General features: G+C 26.5%; 6 protein-coding genes across 15 annotated transcripts; 2 read left to right on the top strand and 4 right to left on the bottom strand.

Moving 5' to 3' along the window:
- Positions 1-50: 50 nt before the first annotated feature.
- On the bottom strand, positions 51-2,124 carry LOC122529793. Its single transcript, XM_043656235.1, has 4 exons — positions 1,644-2,124; positions 1,371-1,587; positions 412-1,251; positions 51-341 (listed from the first exon to the last, which is right to left on the bottom strand). Exons 1-4 carry the CDS (start codon positions 1,871-1,873, stop codon positions 102-104), a joined length of 1,527 nt encoding a protein of 508 aa, XP_043512170.1. The 5' UTR covers positions 1,874-2,124; the 3' UTR covers positions 51-101.
- Positions 2,125-2,198: 74 nt separating this feature from the next.
- On the bottom strand, positions 2,199-3,352 carry LOC122529797 (oxysterol-binding protein-related protein 11). Its single transcript, XM_043656239.1, has 2 exons — positions 2,999-3,352; positions 2,199-2,907 (listed from the first exon to the last, which is right to left on the bottom strand). The coding sequence occupies exons 1-2, from the start codon at positions 3,231-3,233 to the stop codon at positions 2,555-2,557; spliced, it is 588 nt and encodes a 195-aa protein (XP_043512174.1). The 5' UTR covers positions 3,234-3,352; the 3' UTR covers positions 2,199-2,554.
- Positions 3,353-3,810: 458 nt separating this feature from the next.
- On the bottom strand, positions 3,811-9,325 carry LOC122529791. The gene is made up of 15 exons (XM_043656232.1): positions 9,060-9,325; positions 8,730-8,778; positions 8,284-8,558; positions 8,040-8,225; positions 7,835-7,967; positions 7,596-7,762; positions 6,266-7,486; positions 5,988-6,201; positions 5,726-5,899; positions 5,487-5,601; positions 5,045-5,232; positions 4,743-4,977; positions 4,501-4,667; positions 4,174-4,414; positions 3,811-4,096 (listed from the first exon to the last, which is right to left on the bottom strand). The coding sequence occupies exons 1-15, from the start codon at positions 9,110-9,112 to the stop codon at positions 3,909-3,911; spliced, it is 3,606 nt and encodes a 1,201-aa protein (XP_043512167.1). The 5' UTR covers positions 9,113-9,325; the 3' UTR covers positions 3,811-3,908.
- A 488-nt stretch (positions 9,326-9,813) lies between these two features.
- LOC122529799 (dedicator of cytokinesis protein 1) lies at positions 9,814-21,278 on the top strand. 8 transcript variants are annotated; one of them, XM_043656241.1, is made up of 21 exons: positions 9,820-10,047; positions 10,504-10,745; positions 10,815-11,560; positions 11,677-11,833; positions 11,904-12,074; positions 12,154-12,534; positions 12,608-12,823; positions 12,904-13,226; positions 13,295-13,643; positions 14,566-14,664; positions 14,929-15,119; positions 15,191-15,541; positions 15,625-15,901; positions 15,959-16,206; positions 16,289-16,700; positions 16,765-16,988; positions 17,060-17,666; positions 17,734-17,843; positions 18,140-18,265; positions 19,097-19,355; positions 19,443-21,278. In XM_043656241.1, the coding sequence occupies exons 1-21, from the start codon at positions 10,005-10,007 to the stop codon at positions 19,899-19,901; spliced, it is 5,991 nt and encodes a 1,996-aa protein (XP_043512176.1). In that variant the 5' UTR covers positions 9,820-10,004; the 3' UTR covers positions 19,902-21,278. The 8 variants fall into 8 exon arrangements, with proteins under 8 accessions (XP_043512184.1, XP_043512185.1, XP_043512176.1 ...); XM_043656244.1 differs by having other exon boundaries at positions 18,158-18,265; XM_043656245.1 differs by having other exon boundaries at positions 18,176-18,265.
- A 115-nt stretch (positions 21,279-21,393) lies between these two features.
- Positions 21,394-23,430, bottom strand: LOC122529803. Of its 2 annotated transcripts, XR_006306856.1 has the most exons (8): positions 23,348-23,430; positions 22,670-23,082; positions 22,164-22,598; positions 22,026-22,073; positions 21,868-21,945; positions 21,725-21,793; positions 21,516-21,652; positions 21,394-21,430 (listed from the first exon to the last, which is right to left on the bottom strand). XR_006306856.1 is itself a non-coding variant. In XM_043656254.1 (7 exons), exons 2-7 carry the CDS (start codon positions 23,021-23,023, stop codon positions 21,572-21,574), a joined length of 1,065 nt encoding a protein of 354 aa, XP_043512189.1. In that variant the 5' UTR covers positions 23,024-23,082; positions 23,348-23,430; the 3' UTR covers positions 21,479-21,571. The 2 variants fall into 2 exon arrangements, 1 of the variants encoding a protein (XP_043512189.1); XM_043656254.1 differs by lacking the exon at positions 21,394-21,430 and having other exon boundaries at positions 21,479-21,652.
- Positions 23,431-23,458: 28 nt separating this feature from the next.
- Positions 23,459-24,482, top strand: LOC122529805. 2 transcript variants are annotated; one of them, XM_043656256.1, is made up of 4 exons: positions 23,459-23,520; positions 23,661-24,048; positions 24,119-24,245; positions 24,329-24,383. In XM_043656256.1, exons 2-4 carry the CDS (start codon positions 23,752-23,754, stop codon positions 24,361-24,363), a joined length of 459 nt encoding a protein of 152 aa, XP_043512191.1. In that variant the 5' UTR covers positions 23,459-23,520; positions 23,661-23,751; the 3' UTR covers positions 24,364-24,383. The 2 variants fall into 2 exon arrangements, with proteins under 2 accessions (XP_043512191.1, XP_043512190.1); XM_043656255.1 differs by lacking the exon at positions 23,459-23,520 and having other exon boundaries at positions 24,119-24,273; positions 24,329-24,482.
- Positions 24,483-24,506: the final 24 nt, after the last annotated feature.

Here is a 24,506-nt window from a genome sequence, read left to right on the forward strand (position 1 = left end):
TTATGTTAACTTTGTGATATGTATCTTTTATATTGGAATGTAAGATACTTTGTTAGTTTTATAATAATAACAATTTTATTACACTTTTTATAATATATATTTTACATCCCCAATTGTTCATGTGAGTGACATTCTATTAGTTGAATGTCTAATGTGTACAATAACAAAGCATTTGGTAAAGGAGCAATATGTTGTGATGTTAACATCATAGGATTTACAAGACTTGCGACACTTCTACGAATTTTTATTTCAGTACCATTCTGTCCTTGACCATACAAAGTCCATTCCCATGATATTTTTCCTCCTATGGTACTACTAATCCAAACAATTTCATCTTCATACTAATATTTATAATTTAAATTATTATTTTGTACATACAATAAATAACTTTACAAAATTTAAAATATATACCTGAAAGAAAAAGAGATCTTCACCACAGTGCAATATATAAGCAGCTTCTGAACCAAATGGAAGAGGTAGTGGAAATTTTGCACAAATAGAATAAAAATGAATTTGTGGTACTTCATGAGTTCTACTCAAATGTTCCAATACTGCATCAGATGAAATAATATTTTTACATCCGGTTTGTCTTGAAAGGGGACATATTATTTGAGTATAGGATATAGAGTCTATAGAACTTCCCCAAACTGGTATGGAAAATGTATCAGATGTTAAACTATTAGTACTTGACATTGATATACTTGTCGCATCAATTTGCAAATGATTATCAACATTTTTCATAGCATCCTTTGACAATTCTCCAGTACTTGCAGATTTCGTTCGATCGTATAAACTTGTACATTCATCAGGATTTAGATTTATATGTGCAGTATCTGCATTTAATTTTTCATTGCGAACTATTGTTAAATTATCTGCTGAAGCAGCTTTCTCTAATCTACCACGAAATAATTTGGTTAATAATAACTGGTGCGTTTTTGAATTTGTAAAATTATTTTTTTCTGCTGTTTGTATTAATTCCTTTTTTTTATTTTTGCCAAAAAGCCAATCTCGAAGATTTCGTGTATGACATTCTCCAGTATTATATATATTGTTTTTTATGTTAAAAATATCCTCAAATATCTTATAAAGTTTGTCCGCGAGCAAACATCTTCCTTGACCTAATCTAACTCTGCAAATCGGACAACGAGGTGTCCTTGGTCTACATCCAGCACAAATAATGTGACCATGAACACATTGAGAGACTGGAGGCACTGAACTTTCCAAACAAACTGGACATTCTAAAACTCGTATCTAAATAAATGTAATGATTATTTTTAGAAACTATTTATAATATACATTCAATTCATATTTATAATATTTAAAATATAATCGTTTAATAATAAAAAGTTAGTCAATATCAAATTACGTACCACTCCAGCTATTGCATTTGTAAGTTTACAGGCCACTTCTGGCAGTGGTCCTTTCAGAGCTATACCTGTTTCTTTTTCTTTTTCTTCTTTATTAATGTATCTCCAAACAAATAATTTTAAATCATATTTTTCATAATGATGTATTAAAGCTGCTATTTGTTTTATTTTCAATCCTATTAGGTCCTTTCCATTGATGCTAACTAAACAATCGCCAGCTCTAAAATGTAATAGATCAAATATAGCAGATTATTTTATTGCTTTCTTCACTCTTACCTGAGTCCAGCTTTATCGGCAAGACTTCCGGTTTCGATATGGCTTATCCATGGATAAGGATCCCACTTTGATTTTGTTAGATGAAATCCGTAAGATTTTCCAAGTGTTTTAGTTTCTTTTATATTTTTCAATATTACACAAACTTTTCCCGTAAATGCAGTATCTTCTGTCATATAGATTTTAACACCTGCAGCTTCAGTTACAAGTTCCGAAGTAGACGCAATAGACATAATTTATTTCTTTTGTCAATTATATTAAATTAAATTTTTACGTTGAACGTGCAAATGTTATGATCTTCACGAGAGCAATGCAATAATAAAACTGATCGAGTCTGTTCTCTAAACAAAGATAAAACACTTGCCCGTCCACCTTCACCTAATTTTGTGTCCTTGACATTTATTCTCAGAAAATTGTAGTTTTACCTTTTACTTCGTTGTCGATATAAATATAAATTTAGAAAAATCTTTTTGTATTAAAATTATAAATATATTTTTTATATTAAAACATTTATGTCTTAATGATGAATACTTATTTGTAATAATTAATAAATACATATAACAGACATAAGAGTATTTCTTTTATTTATATGTCTACATACAACAACCACAAACACCTGCTCCATTTTAAATTAATTCAATTTATATTTATCTATATCTATATATATGTATAATAGATATACATATCTCATTGAAACTACTTCTTCATTTAAAGATTTGAAACAATTTGTTTCTATCTGACTTAATAAGAAGGCAGACTCTCACATACCATTAACATGGAAGATCAGACAGCTGGATTGTCAGTAACAAATTTAAAATATTTTATACAAATTAATTGAAATGCATTTCATACATTGATGATTGGTAAAATAATTCTTTCATGCTATAAGTAATGATAATAAAATCTTCAATAAATTATTGATATAATATATTGAGGCATTGGTTTAATGTATGTAAAGTAGTATGTGCAGTCGCTTTAAGTACTAATAAATCAGGATCTAAGTTTAAACTTGAGTTCTCAATAGTTTGTGCTAATGCAAGATTATGCTTTTCCACTTTTCTTAATTGCTCCTGACAATTGGCAAACGCATCCAAAACTTCTAATTTAGCAACTGGAGTTCTAGTAGAATTGGCAGAATGTTCTCTTGGAGGTAAAGGAGGATGACTACTAGCTATTGCTCTAGTATACATTTCTGTAACAGCTCGTAGTTTGTCAACCCATTCTTGACGAGCCCGGGCATCTGTGGCTCGTAATTTTATCATATCACCTAAATTAATGCATAAACGCTATCATGTTTTAGTTACTACATTACTATATTACCTTATAAACAATGATATTACTCGACATATTTTAAATACCTGTAGCAGAATTAACAGTGAAGGTATTAGAATCTTCATCGCTCGGTGCAATTACTGCACCAGCTAAATATATTGAACATCGTGGCCGCTGATTTTTTTCAGATTCACTTAAAAAATAGTGTAATTCGCCAGTCTCTGGTTTAAGTATAAACCAACGATATTGCCATCCTTTCATGGCATTAGTATATTTATGCAATAAACCCTCATAACGGTGTCTTATTTGAACATTCATCATTTATTTCTCTTGTTTGGAAGCCTCGTATTATTTAAATTGAATAGTTGCTTAGAGCGATCTGTCATCTGAACAGATACATTAAGGAAGGTTAGTCAGCTGATTGTAAGAAAGGTTAGGAAAATAAATAATCAAAATATTAACTGTGATTATACATTTTATATGTATATATATATAATTATGTATAACATATATATAATTTTTATTAATAAAAGTATACCACAGTTAACAAGTTTGTGTTTGTACTGTAGGGAATACTTATGCTGAATATTTACTATAGAAAAGTTCATTATATTAAATAAACTTTTTATTTTCATTTCACATTTATTCATGTTACATTTCATATTACATTGTTTTTTTGCGTTGAATATGAACATAATGAAATGAAAATAAAACATTAACAATATACAAAATATACAAAATATAAAGATATAAAAATATAAAAAGATATATTTAAAATATTTTTATCTTATATAGAATGAGTGACAGATTTAATATTTTTGATATCAAATTTTTGAACTGTTAAATAATAAAAGAAATATAAAAATATTTTAAAGAAATTATACTATTTTAACAAAATATATCTTAGTTTTAAGTTTAATAAAAATTAAAAAAGAAGCATAATAATTAAAAAAAGAATGTTTTTTTGTATAATCGTATAATCTTATGCGTATTCTTTCAAGAAGATATTAAACCCTCTTCAATTAATTTCTCTTTAACTAATGGTAATTCCACATTATATATTTTGGATTCCAGCTCACAATCAACAATTTTTATTTTGATAAAATCATCAGGAATAACTAATTCTGAAATTCGTTTTTTTATTTCAGAAGAATATTGTCCATTACTGTCAGTAGGTGCAATATCTGTAAAATTATGTTAGTAAAGTTTACAATAACTGTAATAATTAAAACATTATTAATAATTAAAATAATATACTTACTGACAATGTTGCAAATATTTGCAAGTGCACATGGAGTTATAAAGTCTTTTGGCATAAGTCGTATATCTTTATGGTTAACAATCTCAGTATTTCCAAAATCGACAAAGAATACAATACTTGTTGTAGATGAATAGCGAGGACTTAAACACACACCACGATACCATTTATCACCATAAAGAGCAAGACAAAGTTCACTTTTACGTGGAATATAATAATTAGTTGTTTCGCAAAATGTAGTTATCTTTAAAAACATTAAAAACATACATATATATACACACACATATTTATTTATATTAAATCATAAAATTTTATTGTAACAAAAGTTACCTTCTTTGGCATTATGTCAAAAACATGTGTCATTAGATCATAATCTAAAGGACATATTGCATATCTGTAACCATCTTCAACAGAATACAATACAAGTCCTTCAACAACATCACCAACTTTTCCTAAATCAACAATACTTAAATGTTCCATCATATAACATGTTTTATCTGCAAGGAAAATGAATGTTAATTTAAATAACGTTTATAATTAAAAATATTTATTATCTAATATTTAATCATTACCTTCTTCACAAGTTTCCTTAGTTGTTGGCACAAGTAATTCGCTTATCATTTTATTAACAGTTTTTTCATTATGACGTTTAAGATATACACCATCTTGGGAAGGTATACCATCAAATGTACATAATAGAGGAACTTCAGTTGCTACTAAATAAGCTAGATAATCATTTGCTTCTTTTGTCATAGGTACATCTTTAGAAACATCTTTTAATATGACTTTCGTTGTACAAGATCGAAGCTTTTTGAATATTAGATGTAAGTACTTTTGAATTATATTATTATATATATATTAAATAATAACATACCTGTTTCAAATTATCAGATAAAATCTTAAGTTTTTTTATATTTGTAACTTCTGTATTACCGAAATCAACATATGAAATTGTAATTTTATCATCTTGTATTTTAGTAACAATTGCACGATAATAATTCTCATCAGCATACTGAGCTATCACCATTTGCCCCACGACTGGTGGTTCTTTTAAAAATGGAGCTATAGAAAAAGAGATATTTTATTTTATATAAACTTTTATCAAAAATTATTTTAATTATACAAAGTAATTCTTTTACTAGAGGATTCAAAGAAATTGTAAGCTGATCGGATATTCTTACAACATTAAGGATGATACACTTATATAATTCATTTATTTTTAGTTCTCATATACGAATACGTATGATGTCGACGATGTTTCCTTTTTTGCTCCTCTAGTAAGAGAATTATCCTGCATTTTCAAATATCTTACATACATGTTTGAGCACATTTTGCAATATTTTGCATAACATGATTATAATGTTCCAACTCTATAGTATCTAAGGAACGAACAAATAAAAGTGTATGACTTCGATAAGAAGTAAGGAGTACCTGGAAAAATGATTTTCATAAAAAAAATATTTTGTCATTATTTATAAAAATCTTTTATATATTGATTAAAAGTAAACAGTGGAATAATAACTTTTTTTGTTTAAATTAAAATTGTAGATAGTACCTCAGATCCATTTTTCAATTCAGCATACTGTAATCCTTTCTGTTCAGGCATAGGTGTCCACGGCTTTACAATGGCTTTTATCTTAAATTGCTCTTTCGAAATTTCTATTTCAACTGTATTTTGTTCATAATTAATTGTTTGCGGTGTTACTTTAAATTTATACTGATCACCTTCCTATTAAATTATAATTTGAAAATTAAAAAGTAATATATATTGTAATACATATTGTATTTCACAACATATTAGACATTATAAAATTTACATTAAATTTATGTTTTGCATCAGTTATTTCCAATACTGCACCAAATGCATAAATATTTGAAAAATTGTTATCACATTTGATAGTTTTGTTAATTGACATTATTCTAGCTTCATCTATTATAGCCATTTTTAAAGATGGTTGTAGAGATAAAATATATCCCCTAAACCAATCTCCATCAACTCTTTGACCACATACTAAATCTCCTATTTTTGGTCTAAAAATTAATAATTTTACAAATTGTTATCGAAATAATAATTTATAATAAATTATGTTTTTACCTATGATTTGAACATTCTTCTGCCTGTGCACACACTTCAGGCAAATTGATCAATAATTTTTCATAATCAGGTATTGCATTATTAGGCAATAATGTAATACTGTAAGTATTATTCTTTATTTCTGCATGAATTTCTAAAATACCAATTTCTCCAACAGTTATAGTATTTACTATATTTTTTATTTTATTAGAAGAAATTAATGCTTTATCATTAGTAGATATTTCGGGAGAAATCACACTTTTATCATCAACTTTTACGACAGTTGAACTATTTAGTTTTGAATTATTATCTGTCTGAATTACTTCTGATGTTAATATGTCATTTTCATTTTTAACTTCAACATTAATAACATTGTTAGAATCAACTGATATCATTTTTACACTTATTACATCCTCATATTTGAGATCCTTATATTTTTCATATGCTTTTTGGGATAATCGAATTTTAGCACACAATCTTGGAACTTCCACATATTTATCAATTTTACGAAAATCATTTGTTTCAACAAATTCATCATTGCCATAATCTATATAATGTACTTTTACTGGATTTAAGCAAGTAACTATAGCTCTATGCCATACATTTTCATATTCTACAGCATAAATATTTCCAACTATTGGTTCCACCTTTTGTGCCTTTTTTACTTCATTCTGTATCTCAGTCATTAAATCTTCAATACTACTCTGATCTTCTACCTTTTGAATCCAACATTCACGATTTTCTTTTATAATTATTATTACATCTTGAAATTTAGTTTTTGATAAAAATGTATTTCTAGAAAATGATATATCATTCTCCATCATTTGAATATTACTAGCATTAAACTTTTGCCATTTTTTAACATTTTCCTGGTTATCTGCTTTCTGTAGACTTTTAGCTTTATTGTTGGAAATTTCAATTGGTTGTTTATGTAAAGAGGTCTTACTTTCCTTAGAAGATATTGTTTCTTCTGTTTTGCTTTTATATAAATTTCCTTGATTATTAGTTTTAATATCTAAACATTTTGAATCATTATCACTTGTGTAATTATTTGCAAATGTATTGCTTATATCTTTATTTTCTGAAGCAACATTCAAAACTTCATTTGAATTTTTTATTGCGTTTATTAATTTTTTTGGTCGTCGAAGAGGCAACTGACTATTAATAACGTTTTTAGTAAGAGTTTGTTCTTCATTATTTGATTGTAATACAGGCATAGAATACATAGTCGTTACTAAAGCTCTAAAAATAAAATAAAAAAATTTAAAAATTAAAAAGTATATTTCCGATTTTTTAACTGTATTAAATATTTTTTAACTATCAATATATAATACTATGAGAGAATGCATACGGAATAGCTTCACATTCAATCTTATGTTGAGGCCAATCCGTCACTTGGCAAATTCTAGTACAATAAAAGGTATTACATCTTTCACATGTATACTTTGTCTTTTTTGAACAAACTTTGCATATACCAATTGCACTTTGTAAGGTATCTTTGCCATATTCATATAAGCCCTGTTACATCAAATTATTAAATTGTTATTACAAAAAATATTTTTTTTTAATCTTTCATATTACTTTACTTACAGTAATGCGTTTTTCATATACTTTATTAATGTGATTATAAATTTCAGGATCAGGATCTGGAATTTCATACATCGTATAACCACGACCAAGTGAAACATGCCTCTTACCAGTTGAAGTAATAGTTAATTGCCCTCTAAAATATTTTCAACAAATATTAAAAAGTCACAAAACATGTGAGATATATATTTCATATAACAGATAATACCTTGTCCACAATGTGTTTGTACTTGCATAAGGTTCTGCATTTTCATATGGATTATATATATGTGGTTCAGAAGGATATGGATATAACAAATCATTATCTGCTGTATACGAGTATTTTGGTAATCCTGGATTTGGTTCAATCTTCTTAAATATATCTAAAGGTCTGCCTCGACCTTTTGGTTGTATCCTATATAAATTTATAAATTTTATTTTATATAATTATGTAACTATAAGTATATACTTACAATTGCTTATCTTCTAATACAAGATTTATTTCATTATGATTTTCATATTGTTCTGTAACATCTTTAGGAACAGATATTTTTGTATCTTTCACACTTGTAGGTTTTTCCTTAGCAAATGATAATTTCAAACGCAATGGTGGTATATTATGTAAATCTTTTATAGCATTTTCAGCTTTGTAATATGCATCATAAGTAATATACGCCCAATTAGCATTTGGACGATAAAAATATCCCTTGATTTCTCCATAATGGTTGAAAATTTGTAATAAACCACACTAAACATACATATATGCACATGTATATAAATCTATATATGCATTCATCATCTTTAATTTAGTAAAATTTGAATGAGTAAAATAAAAATGACAAAATTCTTAATCAGTAAAAAGGTAATAATTATACGTATATCCTAATAATGATAAAAGATTATTAATATTTTTACATACCTCATTTAATTCTTCAGGTAAATCACTTACATATAACGTAAATTCTTCGCTATAAAACAAAATTATAATAATTATAATAAACAATTATAATAATTTTATATATTTGAAAAAATAACTATATAAAATCAATAATATTTAAATATTAAATTAAATATTAAAAATTATTAAATATATTGCTTGAAATTGGATACACGTGACCATAGTAGTTTTGTAACAATGAGTAATAATATAATAAAGAAACAAATTACATAAAAAATGCATAGGAAACATTTAAATAAATTTTAAGAAATTTATTTAAAAAGAAAATTATTAAAAATATTTTAATCTTACTTATTAATTGACGACGCGTTCTCTGTCAATTTATCAAGTTCATAAAGTGCCATAATTTTATTATTAATGTTGCCTAATTAATTATAAATGAATTTATAAAATTATGTAACCGAATTAAATTTTATAAGCGTGATTTATAAACGTGATTTATCAATTAGATGAAATGTATTTAAATGTTAAATTCACGAGAGAAAGTTAGAAGTAGACAAAGGAAATTTTGAACAATCCTATGGCTATGAACCCGGTGTTGGCGTTTAACATATATTATATCTAATATATATTATGTTCATATATGTACAAGTATTTAAGTATACACAATATCAAACAAGTAATTTACACCAAACAAATACGATAGATATATACATGATTATAAATTATAAAATCAAAAGAATATTCTTAAGATTTCAATTAAAATCGTAACTTTCATTTTTTGTTATAATAAAACAAACTTACTTTAAATACTATGTATTTAAATTAAATTTTAATTAGCACGTCCCTTTAAATTAATCTTCAATATAATATAATTTATTAGCTTCAATATAATTAATTATATACATATATATTTATATTTAACTTGTTACTATATTTTTACTTATGCATGGGATATTATTTTATAAATACAAAAATAAATAACTACAAATATTATTCGAACGAATTTACTATAAACTATTGCGTAATAAGATTAGTTTAAGAAATTCTACTTTTCGCGGGTTTTAATGTGAGAAAATATACGCTTCGTTTGAATATCTATAAGCTAGGGTATATTTCGTGGTGTATTTGTCTTCGTATTCTCATCACCGTGATAACATTTAAGTACTGACCATCCTGTTTCGTGTTACTGTTGTGTTAGATGTCAAGATAAAAGAGTCGTATTTTCGCATAACAAACGTGCGAATCGAAATGTAATTAGTGTATATACCTTGTTATAATAAGTTGTTAATTAGTATGACAATGGCATGGAAGCAAGTTAAAGAACATTTAGGAGTTGGTAAGAAATAAATTGCTAATTTAACTTTTATAAGATCTAACATCCTGGGAGGTGCCCCAACCAGATAAAATTTTAGTTTCTGTTTTGCGCGCGAAACATTAATTTATAATGATTTCATGGTATTTATTCTGATTACAAGTATTTAAACAAATGTTTAATGTAATTATATTATTTATAATCGAAATGATTTATAATTATCATTTATAATTATCATTCATATTATCATTTACATAATAAGTACATAATATATACACTGTCTAAAATATAAATATAGAGAGGTCTAACAATTATATTTTTGTTTAATTTCGTTATTTGCTTCTACTCACACATTTCTTATATTTTTGATGCAAATTATCTTAGTTTTATATTTTGATTAATCAAAACAATGAAATGTAATTATAATATAATTCATATACAACTATTTAATATATACAATTATTCATTTGTTATTGATAGCCATACATAACTTTGTACATGGAACTCCTTACGCAATGCGATTGACTGTTGGAGAAATGGTACAGATATTGGAAGAATGTGGAGATTGGTATTATGGACGTAATAAATCTAAAGGGACATGTGGGATTTTTCCAAAATCCTATATACACATTTTACAACAATCGTTGAGTATGGACTGTTTAATACATGAAATCACCAATGTTTTAAGAGAATGGGGACATCATTGGAAGCATCTATACATGGTTTGTATAATATAGTGAAATATATACTTAATGAAATTAAGAAATTAATATGATTCTTATTATATACAGATTCATTCTGTGCACTTCAGAACAATGCAACAGCAGATTTTAGAGTTAATAGGATATAGAAGCAAAATTTTGAGTGGCACATTAACAGTAGATGAGTTAAAGGATGTGAAAAGATTAGCAACATCTAGAATTGATACTGGTAATCAATTATTAGGTATGGATATGGTTGTGCGTGATGATCAAGGAAATGTTCTTAATCCTGAAGAAACAAGCACAATTCAATTATATTATCATCATGAAAGAGCTGCAGAAAGAATAAGAAAGGCAGCTAATGATACAAAACAAAAGCCTCCAAAACCACAAGCACCAGTATATTCACATATTTTTTTTGTTAGTGTAAGGAATTTTGTATGTAAAATGGCAGAAGATGTAGAATTATTACTGACTTTGTACGATGGTAAAGAAATGAAAGCTATTACTGAAAATTATGTAGTATCATGGAGCAAAGAAGGACTTGCCAGAGACATAGATCAATTGCATAATCTTCGCGTTTTATTTACTGATCTTGGTTCTCGAGATTTAACGAGAGATAAAGTTCACTTAGTTTGTTATGTAATTAGAGTAGGAGGTATGGAAGCTAAAGATGCTGACCATCGACGTTCAAGTGTAGCACAAGCTAATCAAAAAGTGAAAAATACTGAAAATATGAGAAGACCATTTGGTGTAGCAGCAATGGATATTACTTTATATATTACTGGTAAACTCGAAGGTGATTCAGATCATCATCATTTTATTCCATTCGTACAGTAAGTGTAAAATTTTATTTGTATTTATATTTTAAATATGAACTGTTTCATAAGGAACCTCTTATGAATACAGTTAAAATAGATCTGTTTTGTTTGGTTCTTTTACATTGTTCCAGCTGTTGTGAGAAAGAAAGTTTGGATGGTACATTACGTAGAATTCTTTCTCAAAAAGAAACAAATATTCAAAAAAGTAGTAATGGAAACAGTGGCAGCTTTACTGGTGGACAAGGTTTATGGGCTAGTTTAAAACTGCTTAGAGGAGATCCAAAACAAGTAAATAAAAAATTACAAGAGAAAAGATTAAGAAATATATTTTAATATTTATAAAGAATTTGATATTTAGGTACGTGATGAAAATCCACATTTAGTACTTGGTAATGTTGCTATTGCCAGAAAAATGGGATTTCCAGAAGTTATTTTACCAGGTGATGTGAGGAATGATTTGTACCTCACATTAATTAGTGGTGAATTTAACAAAGGATCAAAGTCTACAGACAAAAATGTTGAAGTTACAGTCAGTATTATTAATTATACTCTAACTTTATTATTGAATTAATGATACTTTTAAGTATATTATTGACTTATTTTGATAGGTTAGAGTCTGCAATGAATTTGGTGTTCCAATACCAGGGGTTATGACATTAGGCGGTGGAGCTTCACCTATTGATGAATATCATAGTGTTATTTATTATCATGAAGATAAACCTAGGTGGTGTGAAACATTTAAGATTGCTGTACCTATCGAAGAATTTAAACAGGCTCATTTAAAATTTACATTTAAACATCGAAGTTCAAATGAAGCAAAAGATAAATCTGAAAAACCTTTTGCCTTAAGTTACGTAAAATTGATGCAACGTAATGGAACAACATTGCAGGATATACAGCATGAGTTACTAGTTTATAAATTAGATCAAAAGAAATATGAAGAAACTGATATTTCATACTTGAAATTGCCATCAACAAGGGATGAATTGGTAATACTGATATCACAATTAAACTATTTTTATACATAAATATATTACAAAATGTAAATATACTTGATTTTAGGTTGAATTAAATATAGAAAAAAAACCAACATTAGGAGCACTTACTTTGAGCAATAAGGACAGTTTTCTGATAGCGACTAATGTTTGTTCTACAAAATTAACTCAAAATGTAGATTTATTAGGATTATTGAACTGGGCATCGCACAATACAGATTTGAGAGAATCTCTAATTGCTTTAATGAAAGTTGATGGTGAAGAAGTAGTAAAGTTCTTACAAGTTAGTAAATTTTTTATATTATAAAACAGAGAATAGAGACAAAGAATGTATAAGTATTATTGTATAAAATTTGTTTTCAGGATGTTCTAGATGCTTTGTTTAATATATTAATGAGTAATTCGGATAGTGATGTTTATGATGATATGGTATTTGAATGTTTATTATATATTATTGGTCTTGTGTCGGATAGGAAATACCAACACTTTCAACCAGTAATGGATTTATATATTTCTGAAAGTTTTTCTGCAACGCTTGCATACAAAAAATTAATTGCAGTATTACGTAAACGTATAGATAATGCAACTAATAATGATACACAAGAACGTGATATATTACTTAAAACAATGAAGAGTCTCCAATATTGTATGAGATTTGTTGTAGAATCCCGTCTTTTATTTACTGCGTATGTTCTAATTTTCTTATATTATCTTAATATTTATTACATATATTAAAGTATTCATTTTACAATAGATTAAATGAAGATGAAGAAGAGTTTTCTCAGACATTAACAGAATTATTAAGATCTATAGTTGAGCTTATGAGACATGAAACAGATAGTACTTTGTTAGTTCAAGGAGCATGTTTGAAATATTTACCTACTACTATACCTCATTTGCTGCGAGTATATAGTGGCAAGCAATTGAGCACAATTTTGACTGATTTATTAGTTACTTTACCAGTAGGAAGATTAACTAAACAAAAAATGATGACAGTGAATGATATTGTTCATAGTCCTCTTTTTTTGAGTGCAGAATGCAGAGCAATATTGTTACCTAGAATTACTATTTTGGTTCGTGATTTATTGGAAGCTAAAGAAGAGGTAAGATATGTCATTTCATTAATCATTACAATTTGTTAATTGTGAAGTAATGTGAAGAAACAAAATTATTATTCATTAAAATGTATGATAATTAAAAAATACTGTTATACCTAATTTATCATGATTTCTTAAATATAAAATTTTGTTTGAGTAACAATTTTTGTTGAAGCTTCGTTCATGTTAATGTTATTGTGATAAAGTTTAAAAAACAAATATATGTTGCATATTTGATATAACAAAAATGTGAGCGGAGCTTTTGATTTGTATTTAAAATTTCTCTATACAACTTGTGAATAGTGTCATTATTTGTGCTTTCCGTGCAGCCTGACATCCTCTCGCCACGCATCTTTCTATGAATTTCATCAATCTTGTTTTACTCCATAAATTAGGATGTCTTTTATGATATGTTTAATTGCTTTAATATTACAATATTTTACTAGTTTGAACAGAACATTAGAAACTAAAACGACTAGAAATATAATCAAGGACATCCTTTATAAAATTTACTACAGCATGAGAATCAAATCAAATTTTCTGTTATTGCATGTATTCATAAAATAATGTCTTTTCTAAAGGGATTCATAAAGTATAAGTTATTTATTTTTTGTCTTTTCATCTTATTCAGACTGGATATTGTAAGAATGTACATTCTTAAAATAAAAAGTTAAATAAACATCAAAAAAAGAATATTTACAGAGATTGTAGTATTTGATGTAGTTTCTCAACTATTTCATAACTATTCTATTGCTTGGGGCACTGCATTTTTCTTGCATGCAGTCTTATAATGTAATTTTTCTTAGGTGATGGACATGTTAAGGATATAACTGTATTTTTTTATGCATAAATTGGCGTTATATTCTCACTAACATAGGGCTATTTCATTTTTGTGTTTGGTTTGGTTTTGGTTATTGGCCTATAAAAGGGGCTGTCAAGTACGCCTGGAAATAGCGTGGCGAAGGTAGCCAGGCTGCTCGGCGAAAAACGACACCGACTCAACCAACATCGTGGGTACTCTGAAGAGGTAATTGTTGAAATATACATCGTGAACTCGAATGCGTTACTTGCAAACAAATTTTGGATTACTGGCACGGTGATCACTGATGTCATGAAAGATACACTGATCTACTTATGATAAGTATTTTATGCTAGATTTTCAGGAATGGTGTTTATTGTTGTGCTGTCCAATTTTTTTCTTTTTTTTTAATTGTATTTAATTATATTTACAAGGATATTTATGGATGATTTATAATGATGAGAAAAATGTTTTTATTTTATGTTTATATAGGTAGAGTTGTGTGTCAAGATTTTATCTGATATCCTGGAATTAACATTTAGAAAAGATGTGGGAAGTACTGTACAAGATGTAAAAGAAATTATGCTCACTGCTTTGCGAACCATTATACAAACAGTTATATCAATGGATAGAGAAAATCCATTAGTAGGAAATTTGGTTTCAGTTATGTTAGCAATATTCAGGTAGAAAATCAGAATATAAAACCTTTTAAAAGAACAAAAGTTAGATATCTAATATTAAATATATATTTCAGACAAATGACACAACATCATTACGAAATTTATATAAATCACTTTGGAACTAAATTTGATTTACTTGATTTTCTCATGGAAATATTATTAGTATTTAAAGATTTAGTATCAAAAAGTGTATTTCCAGGAGACTGGTGTGAAATGATTATGCTTCAAAATAGTATCATTTTGAAGTCATTGCGTTATTTCTCGGGCACCATTAGGGATTGTTTCTTCACTGATTTTGAACAACAAGCTTGGTCTAACTTTTTTCATTGTGCAATTGCATTTTTGACTCAGCCAACTTTACAATTGGAAACATTTACGCCATCAAAGCGCAATCGTATTGTATCGCGTTATAATGATATGCGAAGGTATATATTGGAATATTAAAGTAGTTTATGTTTCTGATATATATTAAAACATTTTCCTTTTTCCTTTTTAATTTTTTTTATAGAGAAACAGCATTTGAAATACGATCAATGTGGTTTAATCTAGGTCAACACAAAATATTGTTTGTACCAGCTTTAGTTGGAGCGATATTAGAAATGGCATTAATTCCAGAAAGTGAATTAAGAAAAGCAACAATACCTATATTTTTTGATATGATGCAATGTGAATTTTATAGTTCACGTATTGTTGAAGGATATGGTGATACTAAACGTGATCCCGCTCACATAAAAGCTAATTTCACAGAATATGAAAATGAAATGATTGCAAAATTAGATATATTGGTATGTTATAATATTTGTAATCTATTTATTCATTTATTTATATGTACATTTCAATAGGTCGAAGGAGGTAGAGGAGATGAACAATTTCGATTGCTTTGGATTCAAGTAATGGGTAATCTTTGTGAAAAACACTCAACTATGCGAGAACAAGGATTACGCTTTGTTGATATAGTAGCTAAACTTATGGAGCGATTATTACAATATCGTGATATCATTCATGCCGAATCTCAGGAACATAGAATGCTATGTATTGTAAATTTACTAGAGTTTTACTCTGAAATAAATAGAAATGAAATGTATATTAGGTATATATGTGGTTAATAAGTTTATTAATTAAAATTCATTACATTATTTTTAATTAACAAATGCTTAATACTTATTTTATAGATATGTGAATAAACTTTGTGAGCTACATTTGGAATGTGACAATTATACTGAAGCAGCATATTCTTTGAAACTTCATAGTCAATTACTAGCTTGGAGTGATCAACCATTATCACCACTTTTAAGATCGCATAGATATTTAGTATGTCAAACGCATCGCGAATTGAAAGAAGCATTATATAATGACATGATTGAATACTTTGACAAGGGTAAAATGTGGGAATGTGCACTTGCAGTATGTAAGGAATTAGTTGCACAATATGAAGAAGAGACATTTGATTATTTACAACTTTCTGTATTATTGACACGTATGGCCAAGTTTTATGATTCAATAGTAAAACAATTAAGGCCTGAACCTGAATATTTTAGAGTTGCATACTATGGTCGTGGTCATCCGGCATTTTTACAAAATAAGGTATTTCATAAAAAGTTTGTATGTCTTCTAATTAGTATTATTAATTATCATTGATTAATCACAGGTATTTGTTTATCGTGGAAAAGAATATGAACGTCTCAGTGATTTCTGCTCGCGAACATTAAATCAGTTACCAAATGCGGAACAAATGAATAAATTATCTCCTCCCACTTCAGAAATGTTAGAATCCAGTCATCAATACGTCCAAATTAATAGGGTAGATCCATTAATGGATGAAAAAAGACATCGCCTTAGTGGGAAACCTATAACAGCAGAAGCAGTGTTGAGGTAAAATATCATTAAATAATCAATAAATTTATAATATGAATTTATAATTTTGTCTTTTTATAATGTTTAAGATATCATCGCGTGAATGATGTTCAACGTTTTCGATTTTCAAGACCAGCACCAAAGAAAGATTTAACCTCAACTACTGTTAATTCTGGCGATAAAGAAAAAGAAACTATTACCAATAACGAGTTTGCTTCATTATGGTTAGAAAGAACAGTACTCGTTACAAGTCATCCATTACCAGGCATTCTTAGATGCTTTCCTGTTACATCTAGTGAAACCTATTTAGTTAGTCCTCTTCGTAATGCAATTGAAACAATGGAAGCTACAAATACTACATTAAGAGATTTAATCTTAGCACACAAAGCTGACAATAATATTCCGCTAAATCCACTTAGTATGAAATTAAATGGTATATTAGATCCAGCTGTAATGGGTGGTATAGATAATTATGAAAAGGCATTTCTTAATTCTGAATATCGCAATACTCATTCAGAAGAAAGTTCCGATCTTTTGAAATTGGAGGGATTAATCGCTGAACAAATTCCATTGCTTAGTGTTGGTGTTCAATTACATAAAGTACGTGCTCCTCCTGAATTGATTCCGTTTCATCAGCGTTTGGAACAATGTTTCATATCAATGCGAAATCAAGTAGAGGCAAAGTATGGCAAAAGGGTAAGTTACGATAATTATTTTATGAAAAGGAATTTATTTGAAAAAATTAATTATATATGGACTACAGACATGCGATTTACAAATTGAAAATCTAACCCAACCTGTTACAATGAGAAGACATCAAACTTCGAGAGGAGAGAATCATCGATTATCTGAATCAAATATTATGAATTCAGAGTAAGCAATTTATATGTTTATTTTTATATGTGTAATTTGCTGCAAATATTGCTGTTATTGGTACTAACAATTTCATTCATTTATTATTACGTTATTAAATTCCATTAACTTTGGTATGAGATTATAACTGTATGTGTTTGAAGAATCGTTTCAGTTTGTAAAGATTAAAGATTAATATGCATGTAAAAATGAAAATCCCCTGAAATTCGTAACACACATTTTATATAATAGCAAACAAAAATCAGCTCATGTATTTTTTAATAACGTTACGTGGTTACTTTATAATTATCATTCAGCTGTGGAACTCACTCCAGGGTATCCTCTCTTACCAGAACCCAAGTTGCAACATTCAAGTCGCTCGCCTCATTCAATTTTAACAACAGTACATCTTCATCTGGTACTCAAAACGTCAGTTTATCAAGGTAAAGATATTAGATTGATGATGTGTAAAAACAACTATAGTATAGTAATTTTTAAAAGTTTCTTTTCATCTCTTATTATTATTTTGTAATATTCGGTTTGTGATTTGAAAATTGTGATTTATCAGTAATATTCGTAGTAAATTTTTCTTGATAGTACAATTAACTTTAAATAAATGATTGATTATATTGTTTTCTTTGGAAAAAAAACAGTTAAAATATCAATATTAATTATCATTAAATATCAATTCAAAAATATTTATCTAATTTTTATGAATGAATATTAGAATAATATATATGTAATTTCAGGAATTTTGTCGTTGGGCCTGATAAACATAATATCCTATTATCCTTCCTTCGCACTTAGCAGTTTTTGTATATGTACACATGTGTATATTTATGTACAAATTTTTATTTGTCCTATTTTTTATATGTATAATATCTAATATGTTAATTAGCTTATTTAAAATTTTTTTAATTATTTTAATATTATTTAGTTTAATTAATTTAATCTAATTTAGTTTAGTCTAATTTTAAAAATTAAAAATAAAATATTTAAAAAGTACCACATATGTACATATATATTTAAAAAATTATTTGTACATATTATTTTTTTCTTCTCTTCTATTATTTATTATCTATTTGCATGATATTTTTTCGTATTATTTGTTATATTACCATGTTTGTCCCTGGATAAAACAACTTCTATAACAATCGACTATTATGCTAAATAGGTAAATAGTGTGCTATTATATTAATAAAATAACATTAATAACATCTTTGATATATATATTCATAAAATTAGATGTATAATAAAAAATTATTATTGTATAGGAATTCTTCAATACGTTCACACATATTATCCACTGCATCTTTACAAAAAGCATTAGGAAGTCCAAGCCCAGGAACAAATAAAAAAAAAGATTCAAAACGAAGAAGTTCACGTAAAAGTGATTCAATTGCGTCAACAAAAAGTGATCAACCAACAAGTCAGTGGTATACTACAGCAGATGTATCACAAATTACATCGACACCAGTCACTCCCTTAACATCTAGTTTTCCTACTACTCCAATATTTGAACTTCGTCAAGAGGTAATATTTCGATACAATGATATTTGGTAAAATTGGATCGAATGATGACGATAATGATAATAACAATAATAAAAAAATTTTGTTTAGCTAACGCCTAAACGCCCTTTAAGATCAGAAGTAGAGAAAGAAAGAAGAATAAGCAATCGCTTATCTGGGCAATCTCAACATTATTTGAGAAATATAAACAATGGAACGGATTCAAGTAGTTTAGGAAAAGGAAACAGAGATAGCATTGGTACTACAGATAGTACAGCATCTGAAGATGACCCTCCACCGCCTTTACCTATGAAAACACGCGAAGCTGATTATTATAATCTTCCAGAAGAATTGCCTGTTCAACATTGTGGAACAGGTAGTTTAAATAATTTTAACCGATCTTTAGGACATTGGTCAAAAAACAAACTTCCAACTCCTACAGACGATCTTGACATTCAAACGAGACCACCCACTCCACCTCCAAAACCAAAAAGGCCACCTTATAGTTTAAATAAACTTATACTTTCGTCAGATATAGATAATTTTAGTCAAGACCCGTCCGTAACTTGATTCAAATCATTTGATCATGTGTCTTGCCAGTATACTGAAAACCACATACAATAATATTTATATAGGCTTTAGTTATGTTAGAAAATTAAAGTTACCATTTACATTTATTATGTACCTTTTGTTTGTGTAACTAAAAAGTATCTATTACTGTTAAAAATAACAGTACAGTAATATTTTAAGTACAGTAATAATTACTTTCAGTAACATGACAAATATGTTGAGAATTAATTTTATATTTTATTAAAATCATATTTGCCTTTATTCCATCCAATTGAGAAATTTTGAATAAATTACATACATTGCTAATTAAATATGATAAAAATATAACGATTTTTTAAAAAATTTACAATTGACAATTTTATACTTCTAAATGAGAAAGCATTTCTGTATACATTATATATATATATATAAAACATATTATATATATATGTATATTATAAATTTTTCACTTCATATTTTATAAATACATTTATATAAAATATAAGTTTTGCATATATCTGTATTCACAAATGTTAATTAATATATTGTGCATATTTACTAATGCCATTGACATCAAAGTCTTTCATTTATAGAAGACTTTATACTCATCCAAGACATACATATAAGTTATGCATAATATCTTTATTAAAAGGCAGATATTAGAATTTTACTGTGTATTTTTATAGATTTTTATAATAAGTGTTTACTAGATTTTTCGTATAATAACATTTTTGAACAAATTTTACTGTTATTGTTACTAATCTTTTTTAACATAGATAAAGTTTAGAAAGCTGTTTTTACATCTAAAATACTTTTTTAATATCTGTTTTCTTTGAAAAGTCGAGTTTATACTATAGTATTATTAATATCTAATTATTAACCTAAGCATTAGACATTATTGTGATGTACTAATAAATTAAAAATTTGTTTTATGAATCAATTGACAAAATATCGTTTAAAATGTTAAATTATTTATACAATGAAGACATGATTTAAAAAAAAACAAATTACTATAAAGTAATGCAGTATATGATTAGTATATCACAGAATTTATCTATTTACTCCATTTTTATATATCATGACAAATTATTCTAAAGCGAAACAAATTTTTATATCTTTTTAAAAAATTCTACAAATTTATTATAAAGCACTACATTATTTGACAGGATTGTTGTATTCTTAATATGCAAATGTATAACAAATTTGTAAGGAAAAAGAAACATATTTTTGATTATAAAATATTATATAATCTTTTTAATTGCAATTTATGTGAGTCTCATACCAAAGAGATTAGTGCTTTATTTATTTTATTAATAAGTTATATCATTTAAGAAATGTTATACCACAAATTATTCATATAAAACAAAAATAAATAAATTTGATATTTTTCACACTTAAGATAAAGGAGGAATTATTGTAATTATTTATTCGTAATTGAGTTCTTAATGACTACATAAGAGGAAATTAATTTATAATAAAGGAAATATAATTCGTATTTAACGTGTCATTTATTTTTCTTAATTTTTACAGTTATCTGAATATAATTTTAACTTAATGTAGGAACCGATATAATGAATAAATTAAAATTTATTTACTGTTAGATATAATCTTTTATTTGTCATTTATTAACGAAACTATTACAAACATTGTACTAAACACTGTACTAAATATATTAAACATATTAAATTTTCTTACGATAATCGGCAATCGCTATTAGACGTTTTATGAGGTTTATTTTCCATATTAGAAGTTCTTTGATCCATGTTTGGATGCTTGTTGAAAAATAAAAAAGTTTGAATAATTCAATTAAATGTTAAAGATACAAGTTTAAAAAAACTGCTCACCTGTGGTGCCGCACTTCTTTGGAAATTTTCATTTGATCTATTTTCCATATATGACCAGTTGATCGTATTCTAAAAAAAGAAGTCAAAATTCAGCATTGTCTTGTCTGTTATATTTGTCTCCTTCACTTTTTTTTTGAACATACCATTGCTTCTTGAGATCTCACATAATTTAGATTTGGATATACGTGATCAATATCAGAAATTGGTGGAGCTGTAGGACACTATAAAAAATTTGTTATAGTTTTATTTAGATATTAATAAGTAAATAAATTCTTCAATTCTTCAATTTCTCATTATTTACCTGTTGATTATCTCTTTGTGGATTTACATTAAGGCTATTTGTTTTTTCCTAAAATTTATTAAAATAAAAAAAATAATTATTATATAATAAAATAAAAAGATAAACTTAATATATGTACTATTAGAATTAGAAACATACATTTATTTCCTTTTTTTCAATAAACTTATATGGACAACAATTGGTGTAGTGATTATATTTGCCACATTTTTCACATTTAAGACCCCAAGCAGGACAGGCTCTCATAGGATGTCTTTGATTACATTTACTACAATTCTTTCTATTTTGTATATTTACTGATTTTTCATTCCTGTTCGAACTACTAGCTTCTCCATTTCGATTTTTAATATCATCGTCAGATACATTATCAATGTTATTTGTCTTTTTTGGTACATTCTGTTGATCCTTTCGCATTGTAGATGCATGTTCATTAAAAATTGACACTAGTCTTGATAAATTAAGATTTTCTACATTAAACAACTTTTGTCTCAGTTGTTTATTTTTAAATTCAAGAATTATTTTGTCTCTAATTAAACTGTCTGTCATCTTTCCAAAATTACAATCTTTTGCTTTGTTCTAAAAATTAAAAAAATATGTGAACAAAATGCACAGTAAAAAATATATACATTTTTTTAGAAACAACATACTTTTAAATTAACAATATAATCTTCAATCGATTCATCTGGTTTTTTGTTTGAGTTAAAAAAATTATATCGCTCTATAACTTCATTTTTATGGTGACAAAAGTGTTTATCAAGTTTTGCTAATAATATATTCATGTCATCTCTTTCCTTTAAATTATTTGAAACAAGTTTTTCTATGATATCTTGACCCATTTTTCCTATGTAAGTTCTCAAGAGATAAGCTTGATGATTCTTTGGTTTGTTTATACAATTGCTTGCTTCCATAAATATCATAAAATCTTTTTTCCACTTTTGCCAATTCTGAATCATATCTCCACTAGTAGATAAGGATTCAGGAGGTCGTACATATAAATCCATAATAATAGTAATTTATTATATTAACAACAGTTTAGAATGATAAAGTCATATAAAACTATCTGAAAAAAATTTAATATAGTGTATATTAGTTAAAAGTTTAATATAATGTATAGTATATATACATACATATGTATTATTAGATATAAACATACAGTTAGGCAATTAATAAATCAACTTATGATACATTATATGATATAATCTTTGACATATTGTCAAAATATTGATATTCTCTTATGAAAAACTTATATATTTATTTTAGAAAAAGTTAATACTTTTTTTATATATTATATTTTCTAATAATTAAAGCTATATACATATAATTACCTGATTATTAAAAATATATTGCAGAAGACGGTACACAAAAAACATTAATTCAGAAGCTTGTTACTCATTGATATCTTATCACCTTATAAAGGGTATTACCCTGATAGATACTTTTAAAAACCAATTGATCATGTGTATCAACATCGTAAAAAAAATTATCTATTCATTTCAATGTTGGTAATAAGTTTAAATCAAATCGATATAAAAATTTTAAAATATTTTAATAAATTATTATTACGTTATTCTTGTAAATATTAAATAATGTAAAAAATAACTATTTATTAGATCTAGATAACTATTTTTCTTTTTCTAGATAACTATTTTTAGGTTATTTGAAACCTTTATGTTGAATTGTCAATAAGAAATTTTATAATAACGATGTCAAACGCAAAAATGAATGTAAAATGAATAAGGATTGGAGAATTTCTTTAGCCTCACGAAACAAATTGTTTTATAATGATATTCCATATGTCCCTATATTAGTGGAAGATATTTATACATATGTTGCTTTCAAAGATCATGAGAAAAATGGAGTTAAAACAATACAAACATTGGGACAACTTGTTCCAAAAACTGAAACTCGTGCTACTCTCGTGTCTTTGACTCCTGGAAATAATACTGTATTCCCAATTAGTTTTAAAATCTTAAATATTAATGATATATATATTGAAGATTCGAATCAAATATATTGTCCAATATGGGTAAGTTTTTCATTTTTATTTATCTTTATTTGTTTTTATAATATAATTGTAATACAACAAATTTTTTCAGAAAAAACATATTATATTTAAAATATATGGAACCTTAAAGATAGAAGAATGCGAAAATATTTTAGAGGTTTCCCATTTGGTCCCAATACAAGATATTGATGGAACATGGGATGCAATGACAACATCAAGTATAATTGCATGTTCAGAATATCGCCAGTAAGTTGTCCGTGAAAAATAATAACTAATATTTACTAATTTGTCTATTTTTTAGCTATTATCGTACCAAAGGCCAGAATAATATGTTAAAATTACAATGGAATAAAATGGAAAAAGAAAATAAACGGCTTACAAAAGAAATTGTAAATACTTTATAAAATGTTGATAATGTTAATTGTAAATATATTTATAAGAGAGTTTATTACATTTTTTATATAAAATATATATAAAAT

This window comes from Frieseomelitta varia, unplaced genomic scaffold (genome assembly GCF_011392965.1).
Source record: "Frieseomelitta varia isolate USP_RPSP 00005682 unplaced genomic scaffold, Fvar_1.2 scaffold_309, whole genome shotgun sequence".
In the NCBI taxonomy this organism is placed as follows: Eukaryota; Metazoa; Arthropoda; class Insecta; order Hymenoptera; family Apidae; genus Frieseomelitta; species Frieseomelitta varia.

Bases quoted from the DNA above. Each gene is read 5' to 3' on its own strand.
- LOC122529793 (XM_043656235.1), bottom strand. From the start codon at position 1,873: ATGTCTATTGCGTCTACTTCGGAACTTGTAACTGAAGCTGCAGGTGTT. The intron at 1,588-1,643 runs GTAAGAGTGAAG...ATTACATTTTAG, and splicing joins GCCGATAAAGCTGGACTCAG to AGCTGGCGATTGTTTAGTTA. The intron at 1,252-1,370 runs GTACGTAATTTG...ACATTTATTTAG, and splicing joins CAAATGCAATAGCTGGAGTG to ATACGAGTTTTAGAATGTCC.
- LOC122529797 (XM_043656239.1), bottom strand. From the start codon at position 3,233: ATGATGAATGTTCAAATAAGACACCGTTATGAGGGTTTATTGCATAAA. The intron at 2,908-2,998 runs GTATTTAAAATA...GCATTAATTTAG, and splicing joins CACTGTTAATTCTGCTACAG to GTGATATGATAAAATTACGA.
- LOC122529791 (XM_043656232.1), bottom strand. From the start codon at position 9,112: ATGGCACTTTATGAACTTGATAAATTGACAGAGAACGCGTCGTCAATT. The intron at 7,763-7,834 runs GTAAGTAAAGTA...TTGATGTAACAG, and splicing joins TATATGAAAAACGCATTACT to GGCTTATATGAATATGGCAA. The intron at 4,978-5,044 runs GTATGTTATTAT...ATATTCAAAAAG, and splicing joins TATCTGATAATTTGAAACAG to CTTCGATCTTGTACAACGAA.
- LOC122529799 (XM_043656241.1), top strand. From the start codon at position 10,005: ATGACAATGGCATGGAAGCAAGTTAAAGAACATTTAGGAGTTG. The intron at 17,667-17,733 runs GTAAGTTACGAT...TATGGACTACAG, and splicing joins AGGCAAAGTATGGCAAAAGG to ACATGCGATTTACAAATTGA. The intron at 19,356-19,442 runs GTAATATTTCGA...AATTTTGTTTAG, and splicing joins TATTTGAACTTCGTCAAGAG to CTAACGCCTAAACGCCCTTT.
- LOC122529803 (XM_043656254.1), bottom strand. From the start codon at position 23,023: ATGGATTTATATGTACGACCTCCTGAATCCTTATCTACTAGTGGAGAT. The intron at 21,946-22,025 runs GTAAATAATGAG...AATTTTTTATAG, and splicing joins CACAAAGAGATAATCAACAG to TGTCCTACAGCTCCACCAAT. The intron at 21,794-21,867 runs GTATGTTCAAAA...TTCTTTTTTTAG, and splicing joins TGAGATCTCAAGAAGCAATG to AATACGATCAACTGGTCATA.
- LOC122529805 (XM_043656255.1), top strand. From the start codon at position 23,752: ATGAATAAGGATTGGAGAATTTCTTTAGCCTCACGAAACAAATTGTTT. The intron at 24,049-24,118 runs GTAAGTTTTTCA...AAATTTTTTCAG, and splicing joins AAATATATTGTCCAATATGG to AAAAAACATATTATATTTAA. The intron at 24,274-24,328 runs GTAAGTTGTCCG...TCTATTTTTTAG, and splicing joins GCATGTTCAGAATATCGCCA to CTATTATCGTACCAAAGGCC.